At 40.6% G+C, this 10,497-nt stretch overlaps 1 protein-coding gene and 1 long non-coding RNA gene across 2 annotated transcripts in view; one reads left to right on the forward strand and one right to left on the reverse strand.

The window, feature by feature from the left end:
• The window catches only part of LOC146521387 (uncharacterized), a 208,346-nt gene that overhangs the window by 132,379 nt on the left and 65,470 nt on the right, over nt 1-10,497 (forward strand). The gene's annotated exons all lie outside the window — the stretch shown is intronic.
• On the reverse strand, nt 7,237-10,469 carry LOC146521394 (Fc receptor-like B). Its single transcript, XM_085155227.1, has 3 exons — nt 10,234-10,469; nt 9,829-10,101; nt 7,237-9,749 (listed from the first exon to the last, which is right to left on the reverse strand). The coding sequence occupies exons 1-3, from the start codon at nt 10,307-10,309 to the stop codon at nt 9,418-9,420; spliced, it is 681 nt and encodes a 226-aa protein (XP_085011353.1). The 5' UTR covers nt 10,310-10,469; the 3' UTR covers nt 7,237-9,417.

Below are 10,497 nucleotides of genomic sequence, written 5' to 3' on the forward strand. Positions count from 1 at the left end.
TAAACTGAGCAATTCCTAACTACATTCATGCTCTTAACATGCAGACTGGAGGAACCAGGGATCGAGCCACTAACCTTCCGATTAGTAGGTGACCTGCTCTACCTCCTGAGCTACAGCCACCCACTGGCAAGGATGAGTAAATCCTCACTAGGTTTTGGATAAAGTGAACACTCAGAAACCTGTCAAATCTGCATTTGAAACGTTGGCTACCATAGCATTATAGTATTGCAACATGGCATTTGGGTCTTCTAACTAAACCAGGAAAATAGGAACATAAACATACATAAACCAAAACCACAATCGAGCCAGATATGGCATGCCATCACATAGACAGTGCCATCTATGCCAGGCCTGGCTCATATCTGGATGACATACTTACCATGCCAGAAGTCAACCAGTAGTGCCAGCTTGATACCAGATCCGGCCCAGACCTGCTTGCTATGTGGGTTTAAGATGTAACAGCTCTCCTGATCTGGGGGATCCTAATATGGCAAGAAAAATGAGATCCTCCCGTTTGTGTCAGTAGCCTCTTAACACCCACCAGTCCAATCCAGTGAACTCTTTAGATTTAGAATCTCATCTATCCCCCTATATAGTATTTTCAGCCACACAGAGATCTTTTAACAGAACTGAATTGAAACATGGCATCTTTAAATGTTTCTGAAATTGTTAAGAGTCTGAGTAAAATGCAAACTGGTTTGATGGTCAACTGTTTAAACTGTACTGGTTTCATCAGTAGATGGTGGAAAACTTTAAAAGTCATTCATGGCTATTTCAAACTTCACTGAGAGGTTTCACAAGAGGAGCTCTGATTCAGGCAGTGTGATCCAGATGGAAGTCCAGACTGAGTCTCATGTTTATCAGTTTATACTTTATCACACACTAAAACACTTCATTTCTTTATTTTAGGTCAGACCACTGAGTGTGAGACTATAAATATTGACAGGGTAATGAACACTAGTCAAACATTCACATTCTCTATACTCATATCTTCCTGATAAAGTGCAACTGAAAATGCACATATACTGTACTGTTCTGTACTGATTTTTTACTGTGTTTTGCACCTACTGAATGATGTCCCTGCTGTTTATAGTGTGCCAGTTTAAGCTTAATCTTTATTCCCTGTTTCATGGTAAATAAAAATAAGGTTGAACAAAGAGGGAATCCCAGAGTTTATTGATCCTGCAGAGAACTTATACAGAACACTTTTACAGGTTATAGAGGAAATTAAAAATTATAAATAACATGTGGATGTCCTCTGGTCTGAGGTGCTGGGTGGACCAGTTGGAGACTGTAGCTGAACATCAGTGGTTGGACTGGTGGACTACTTCAGTGAAGAGTAGACGACGTCTGGCTCTGGTTTAAAGTCTAAACACAAACACACACAGTTCAAACAACAGGAAACATGATTACAAACTTTGTAGTTCAATCAAGACCTCCAATCTCCACCTCTCTGCGTCACACACAGTCCCAGTTTAGTCTTTACTGGGGACCAGCTCAGATACAAATCACAGAGCTTCCATAGTGTCCACACTTCAATTGCTTAAATAAATTTCACACTCAACTCAAACCTGAAACAGAGACCTTTAGCAATTAGCTGGTCATGTGCATAAAATGGCATTAAAAAGACATAAAATTGATTCTTCTCGCTTCTCTCTCTTTCGCTCTATGTTCACTTGGTGAGCAGTCGGTGAGGCTTGAGACTGTAATGGTGAAGATTGGTGTAACAGTGAAATGAGATGTGGGTGTTTAACTTTTGACCAAGTGACTTGTAAACAGAAAATAAAAGAGGACCTAAAATTGAACCTTGTGGTACACCACAAGTAATGTGAGCCGCAGATGGTGAGTTATCTATGATGACCACAATAGTTCTTTGTACGAGTTGTGAATAAAAAAACAAAAAACAAAAAAACAACTGCTTTCAAACCGTTTTTTAACACATCAGTCATTTTCTTTGATTGTTTAAAAACACTGTGTTGTAATAATAATAAAAAAAGAAAATGATATGGAGGAGGAGGGTTATTCAATCAGGTAGAGCAGAGAATCAGTGATGAGTAGGGATGGGTACCGGTATCCAGTGCCATTACGGCACCGGTTCTGACATAAACGGTAGTAACCAGACCGAAAAGCAGCGCACATTTTGGTGCTTTATTTTTTCCCTGAGATGTCATACACTTTGTATTCTAGCCAATCATTTTACCTTTGCAAGCGTAGTAGGCGGGTCCAGGTACGTAGGCTACGTTCTTTTAGAGCAGAGCTACAGATTAAAAATGCCCAAGGTGAAACGGTCAAAAGTCTGGCTGTACTTCACAGCAAAAGATGCAAACTCAGCAGCTGCAACAAGTGCTTCAAGCTGATACTGTGATACTGTGCAAAGCAGGTAACTCCTCAAATTTGATGAAACACTTGGCGACGTATAGCATTTTGTTAAAAGCCGAGAAATGCACCGTATTTGATAGCTTGCTGCGAGACCTCACATCGAGCACATCTACTGCGGGTGTGGTGCCTTTTATCGGACCCGGAGTTAGCAACATCCCCCAAGAACCCGAAGAGGAGAGTCCTGGCCCCTAGCCCTGCCAGTGTAGCAGAAATGATGAGGATGATGATGGCAGCAGCAGCCGTTCTTGTCTGGGGGGAGTAGCTTAATGTTGTTCGTGTGTAATTTACATTGAGTAGGCTAACCACGTTATTACATTAATGCATGTAAGGTGAACTAGCAAACACTGTCGTAGTTACATGCGGCTGTCTTCTTGTTTGATGGCAGATACTCCCTTCACCCTGGCCAAAAAGCCTAAAATGACCAAAGAAAAAGCTGAAAACAGCTAAACATGAGAGGTTTTTGGACGAAGTGTGTGTTCTCCATTCTTTAAGCACTGGTTCGAGCACCGTTTAAGCACCGGCACCGTTTCAAAAGTACCGGTTTGGTACTGGTATCAGATAAAACCTAAACGATACCCATCCCTAGTGATGAGGATGTGAGGGTAAATATTAAGAGCATGAAGAATGGAATAGTGGTTGGCACAGAGGAAATGCCTGTGGGGGTGATTATGTTGGTGTATGAACTTTTAACTGATTATTTGAAATTAATGTTTGATTTGAACATTCAACACAAGTAGTAAGCAGAAGTTGGTGCCCATTTAACAAAAATTAATAATCTTTATTTATTTATTTATTACTCAAACAAATTTATTTACCAAATAAAAAATAAATAAATAAAAATAAAATAATAAATAAAAATAAATAAAAAAAACTGACAGCTTTGAGTTATCTTTAAACAAATTGGGAGATATCTCTGAAGACAAATGTGAAACACATTCCATTTTTTAGTAACTTACAAGGAATTGTTTAAAATAGTAGAAAAACTGTCACTTTTCTGAGAGATGAACAGTTTGATATCCTGAATTAAGTTGGGATTAACTTAGCAAAAAGACAGTCTGGAAATATTCACTTGGCTGTGTCCAAAGTTAAAGGTAAAGAGCAGCTGTACCTCTGGTCCTCTTTGGTGTGACGGCTATTTCTCCATAACTGATGGCTTCTGTTCTCTTTGCTGAATCACTTTCTGAAAAATACAGAAATAATTGCATGTACAATGGTACTGTTTTAGTATTATACTACAGCTGTGGTAGCACATTGTTATTTTGGTTTATTCAGATATTAAGTGTTAACCTTTATACACAGGTGTGGGTTTTCACTGTTTTTTCCACCTCTGCTGAAAAACATTTGACCAGAATGAACCGGTGGGTGTTTCTGTGAACATGGCAGGCAGAAGACCACAACACTGCCATCTTCTTTTAATGCAGACTGAGACGCTTCACCACAGAGCACAAAGCAAACTCGTTCTCACAACATGAACACTTCTGTTAGCCAAACCAGGACACACTGTGGTGAGAGGTCTCATCACTCTCAGACTACAGTTAACCGGTGTCAACAACAGGAAGTTGCTTCTGTGGTTTCACATGCAGAAAGAAGTGAAAATAATTCATTGTATCAAAGTAGGTTAAGTGTCAAGAGTTTGTCTCCTTAGTCATCTTAAGACATTGAATTATTCCTGCTAACAAGTTGTTTACTAAGTTACAATCAACACTGCTGTGACACTTAACACTCACTTATAGTCCTGCCAAAAAGTCACAACACACCTGAAATTTTGTGCAGGTAAGGTGGACTTGAAGCTGAGCTAACACCATTAGTCACTGCCAAATGTGGTCCCAAAACCCATAGACCTGCCACATGTGAACCAAACAATTCTGAGATATTTGATTCCTCCTAAAACATCACTGACAGCTGAACTGATGAACATGGTCATGAACACATGCTGTAATCAGTTTTAATCGTTCACAATCATTGTGGCACAAGCGCTCAGCACAACAATGAATAGGTGATGCCTTTAGTATTTTATATAACAGTAGATTAGCTGACAATACACACACATACAGACCCTTTCCAAAAAAATTAGAATATCATTTATCATATATCATTTATTTCCATAATTCCATTCAAAACATTAAACCTTCATAGATTATAGATTCAGTGCCCACAACTTAAACAATTTCAAGTTGTACCCACATCATCATAATAAATGTTGTTCCAGGTTCAACATTGCAATTGACCAATCACAATGTTATGACGTCCCCCTTTTGTGCCTTTGAAAAATACCGCCTTAAAAAAATCTTAGTTGTTTATTTGTACATAATTTGGGATTCCAGTTCATGAAACCCACAAAAACAGGATTTCAAAAATTGGAATACTGTGAATACATCAGCCCAAATTTTACAGGGCATGGATGTTTTAAACTGAGTGTCACACACAACTCATCTACTAAACTCAAAGCACCAGCACAAGTTTTCCCAGGTGTCATTGAATTGTCTTACTTTGATCCAGTTGTCTCAGTTAGGTTCAATATGGGGAAGACTGCAGACTTGACAACTGGCCAGAAGAGCATCATTGGTACCCTCCACATGTGGATGGGTAAGCCACAAAAGTTCATAGCTAAGGAGGCTGGCTGTTCACAGAGTGGTGTCCAAGCATATCAATGGAAAGTCTAGTGGAAGGGCAAAATGTGGCAGGAGAAGATGCACCAGCAGAAGAGATGACCGTGGCCTCCAGCGGATTATCAAACAGAAGATTCAAGAATCTGGCAGAGATCCAGAAAGAGTGGAATGGGGCAGGAGTCACAGCTTCAAAACCATTTCTGAGCCTGAGCCAACGTCGGATGCTACTCAACTGGGCCAAGGAGAAGATTGACTGGGCTGTTGGCCAGGGGTCAAAGGTCCTCTTTTCCAATGAAAATAAAGTGTGCCTTTCATTCGCAAATCAAGGTCCAAGTTTTTGGAGGAAGATGGGTGAATATCCACAGTCAGCCATGATTTGGAATGCAATGTCCGGTGCAGGTGTTGGTAAACTCTGCTTTCTTAAATCTGAGGTCACAGCAACAGTCTACCAGAATGTTTTATGAGGACTTCATGATTCCTTCTGCTGAGGATCTGTGCAGATGCAGATTTCATCTTCCAGCACAACCTGCCCCCTGCCCATACCGCGAGAAGAACCAAAACCTGGTTTGACTGCCATGCCATCATAGTGCTTGACTGGCCAGCCAACTCACCGGACGTAAACCCCATTGAGAATCTATGGGGTATCAAGAGGAAATGAGGTCCACCAGACCCCAAAACAAAGAAGAGCTGACAGCAAACACCAAGGAAACCTGGGCTTCCATAACTCTCAGGCAATGCCACAGGCTGATTGCCTCAATGCCACGGCGCATTGAGGCATTGATTAAGGCAAGGGATTCCCAACCAAGTATTGAAGATTGACATATCATTGTAAAATTACCACATTCTGATTGACTTGATGTGATCCTAATTTCTTTCTTTATTTCTCCTGCAAAAACTGAAAAATAAATGGTGATGTCTTCACAGTATTCTAATTTTTTGAAATCCTGTTTTCGTGGGTTTTATGAGCTGGAAGCCCAAATTATGTACAAATAAACAACTAAGCACTTGAAATCATTTTAATTGTGGGCCCTGGATCTACAATCTATGAAAGTTTAACGTTTTGAATGGAATTATGGAAATGAATAAACTTTTCCATGGTATTTTAATTTTTTGGAAAGGGTCTGTATATGGGCTGATGGGGATACATGTGAAGGATGTTTTATGTAAAATAGGATGTTTTTCTACTCGGGCCGCGGCGGACTTTATCTTTCACATGTGCACCAGTTGTGTTTTGAGCCCTTGGTATGCCTCTATTTTCTTGTGGTCCTTCTTTGTGATGTTTCTGTCCACTGGGAATGTCACATCTATTACATCTATGGTCTTTTGCTCGTTGTCAACCATCACTCTGCCTGGTTGGTTGGTATCAGGTCTCAGAGGACCTTAGCCCTGTTGTTCTCAACCACCTTTTGGGTGTCTCCCATTGGAACTTGGGAACCTCTAGTACATATGTGGAATAGATGTTCCTGTATACTATCCTAGCAGCTTGGCTGTGCCTCTCTGTGTACCATCTACCAGCTTGCGTCTTACATCCTGCTGCTATGTGCTGAATCTCTAGGGCATGTTTGGTGGACTCGCTGGTGGACACCTCTGTGCATGAGTTTCTGTGTCTTACATCTATGGGAGCCATCTCCTCTTATGGCCTGCTTGTTATTCCAGCTGGTTATCTGATGACGAATAGGACCTATTTAGGACTTATATCTACCACTCAGTTGGCTTCGCAACACTTGTCTTATCTTCTGGAAATATTTGGCTCTGACTGATCTCTTTATCATGGTTCCTGTTGGACAGTGGATATGCATTTAGTTGTAGCTATTCTGTTTTTCTCTTTGTCTGTATGCCTTCTGGCAACTCTACTCTTCAGTTCAGATCACCCTCCCTTTCTTGGAAACCATTTGGTAATGGTAAACGGACTGGTTCTTACATAGAACTTTTGTACTCTGAGTATTTTTGAAAAAGTTGCTTCATTCACTGATTTAAAAACAAAAATATTTGTTGGATTCTTTTGTACATAAATACTTTGTATCCGACATTCACACACATTTATACTCTGATGGATGTGTAAGAGAGCATTCCATAGCGACTCTTTGTGAGTAAATTAAGAAGTTGAGAATAATACATAACCTTGGTATATTCTGAACTTAATGATGACATGTGCAACTGCCGAGGAGTTGTTTCCCAGCGTTTTCTACAGTTACATTCTAAAGTTGATGGTTTGAGCATTTGATGCGATCTCGTCCACACGAAACAGCGTTTCAAATCACCGAAAACTGAGATTTTTTTAAAACTCCTTTTTTGCGTTTATGTGTGGACGAGGAATACAGGTCACGCAGTATCAAAGTTTTTTTCACGTCACGCTGTGCGCCACGTTATTGTTTACATGAGAGGAACTGCAGAATGGCAGATAGAGACAAAATACTGTTAATCTGACTATCTTCAGGTTTTACACGCAGTTACTGTCAGATTAACAGTATTTTGTCTCTACATAAACACATGCAGTTACTGTCCCTCCATTTAGAAAGGCAGAGGCTCACGGTGTGATTATTTCACATGTAGTTGTTTTTTTTCTGTGTAATAATATTCAACATTACTATCAACACATTTTTCAAAAAATGCCTCTCTGTGCAAAATGGATTTAAAAACATAAACAACTGCGGGATACTGTTTGTCCGTGATTTGGACAGAGGGAACAAATCGTGGCAGGATCAGTCTGATATTATTTGTATCCCGCTGTAACTTTACTGTATAAAGAGCTAACATCTCCAAAATGTCAGGAGTAGTTAGTCATTACAACAAGTGTTTGTGAACTAAAAATCAAGAATGTGGGATACTGTTTGTCCGTGATTTAAACAGCCCAGCGCGTGCTCCCGAAGAAGGGAAAATCAATCCTGCAGGGAGACCTACCTCGGCACTTGTGCAGGTGAAACTAAAGGGAAGATTTGCTTCACCATATTTTCTAGTCTTTGGCTTAGAATGAAGTTGGTTTGGAAACATATTCAGCGATGCTTCATCTCCTGCTTTGCGTTTGTGTGGGCGCCCCGTGCTAGCAGTGTCCAAGCTTTGTTTTTTGTTTTTTTTCCCTTCTTATACCGCGCCCCCCCTGCAATGGTTCTGCCTGGCTCTGTAGTCACCTAAAAGTCTGCGTTACGTAGCCTGTTAATAAAATAAACTCATAATGCACCTTCTCGCTCTGGGCTATTTGGACTCTTAACAAACGATATCCCCAATAGCACACTGTTCCCAGCCACCCACCAATCCACCCATGGTCTGAGTAACCCTCAAAACTCAGGCCACTCACAAACCAACTCTAGTCAGAACCGGTTCTTTGCACTACTTCCAAGCACTTTGCAACCTGTTCTATATTGTATGCCTTTATCTTGGTTTCTATACATTTCTCCTGTTTGTCATTTATTCATTACTGTTTAAATTTAATGTCTGCAGAATTTGTGTGGAGCACCCACAATCTTGTTGAACATATATAGTGACAATAAAGGGCTATTCTTTTTCTTCTTTTTAGTCACAGTCACAGCTGCAGGTTGCTGCCTCTGCGACTTGGACCCTGAAATGTTAGGGAATGAATAAATGCAAACAAATGGCTGATGATCTTGTCAAAACAAACTCATTATTTGCATGAACAACTTATTATCTTTAAGAACAAAATAATTATCTTGTTAATTTCAAGTTCTAAAATTATGGGGATGTAGCCAATAAAGTCTAATAACCAATAAAAATCCCAACATTCCCATCAGCTTCATGCTTTTTATGAAAGGATAGCATGCTACCCACATAGTAAACATAATTAACAAACCTACTAACCCAAACATAAACCGAAGTTCCGGGCTGTAGAAATAGACCATGATGAAGATGACGAAAAGCAGCTTTACCTCTCATATTTGAATTGTCTTGTTTCTTGTTGATGATGATTTGCCCATAAGTGACCTCATCTGTTGTCACTGCTGAGTGGTCTTCAGCACTCTCTGCAGAATGAAACACACATGGAAGACATCACTGTAGGTCATACAGTTGATAGCAGAGCTGATTTTCTGTGACTAAAGATGCAAGTGAATTTATTTCTGCTATCCTTGGTGTAGGACACCAGTAGATATATTATTGAACTTCTAGAAGTGTGTGTGTGATTGTGACCTAGTAAAGCCTCTAAGAATGTGAATGCTGAGCATCATCATGACCGGGTCTGGGTGGTTCAATCTGTGGCTGCTGGTACCAGAAGAGAAGTGGGTAAGAGAAGTAAGAGTCTCACCTTCAGGTTTCCTGTGAACTGATCGTCTCACCAGCAGAACTAGTAACACAAGACACACTGATCCAACAGATGACAACACAGAGAGAACAACAGGAGAGGGTGATGGACGAAGAGTGATGGAAGTGGAATTAGGAGGGGGTGCGGATGCAGGTGGAGGTGTGGTGGTGTGTTCCCCTAAAATAAAGCAAACACAGTCATTAAGTTGTCGTCACATTGTGAATGTTGAAAGCTGCAGAAACACAGACAGGTGAGTGTGTCACCTGTGACAGTGATCCAGCTGGATGGAGACTCTCCATGACCGCTGATGTCACACTTGTAGAGGCCTTCATCAGACCTGGAAACATGCTGGATGGTCATGTGACCTGTAGGCTGCTTCCTGATGAGGGAGCCATCTTTATAGAAAGCAGCTGGGAGGTTGGAGGGAGTGGTCTTTGTTTTACAGAGCAGAGTGACGTCATCTCCCTCCATCACAGGGAGGACAGGACTCTGCAGGATCACTGATCCACCTCAACACAGAGACAAACTACAGCATTTCATCCATTTACACACAGCTTCATCAACACTAACTCCACACACTCAGCTTACCAGTGACTGTCAGGTTAACCATGTTACTGATGGGACCCTCTCTGGACTCACACCAGTAAACTCCACTGTCCTGTTTTAAGATGTAGTTGATGTTACAGGAAGAATTAGCTAAAGTAGCTGCATCTCCCCAGTCTGCTCCACACGGATTCCTCTGTTGTTTGCTTATGTTTCTCCTCAGAGTCCATCCAGCAGAGCTGTCGTCCTCCTCACAGCTCAGAGACACAAAGTCTCCTTTAAAGATCTGAGAGCTGCTGGGACTCACAGTCAGACGAGCTGTGAGGGTTACAATGAAAAACTGATGATCTGTTAGGCATTTGTCAAAAAGCATCCACAAACATGAACCCAATCAGGTCATATCAGTGAGCTTTTATCAGGTTTAAACTGTGACAGAAGAAGGTTACTGACCTTGGTTTGTTGTGCAGCTCAGCAGTGAGATCAGAACTAAAGAGAAATGACACTCAGGTTGATTTGAGCTGAACATAAAGAACACAAACTCATCACTCTCTGATACTCTCTGGCATACACATATGTGGACATCACATTTTGGGTTATTTAGACCAAAATACTCAATTTTGCTCTACAAGGGCCTGATATCCACTTACGAGGACATTATACTTCTACTGTTCTATCAAAATTTTAAACAAATATCTATTATAATATATAATATAT

The sequence above is a fragment of the Neolamprologus multifasciatus genome, chromosome 3, assembly GCF_963576455.1.
Source record: "Neolamprologus multifasciatus chromosome 3, fNeoMul1.2, whole genome shotgun sequence".
NCBI classification, from domain to species: domain Eukaryota; kingdom Metazoa; phylum Chordata; class Actinopteri; order Cichliformes; family Cichlidae; genus Neolamprologus; species Neolamprologus multifasciatus.

Excerpts from the sequence above, each read along its gene's own strand:
- LOC146521394 (XM_085155227.1), bottom strand. The coding sequence starts at position 10,309 with ATGTTCAGCTCAAATCAACCTGAGTGTCATTTCTCTTTAGTTCTGATC. Across the intron at positions 10,102-10,233 it reads GAGCTGCACAACAAACCAAG|CTCGTCTGACTGTGAGTCCC; the intron begins GTCAGTAACCTT and ends TAACCCTCACAG. Across the intron at positions 9,750-9,828 it reads GGTTAACCTGACAGTCACTG|GTGGATCAGTGATCCTGCAG; the intron begins GTAAGCTGAGTG and ends CTCTGTGTTGAG.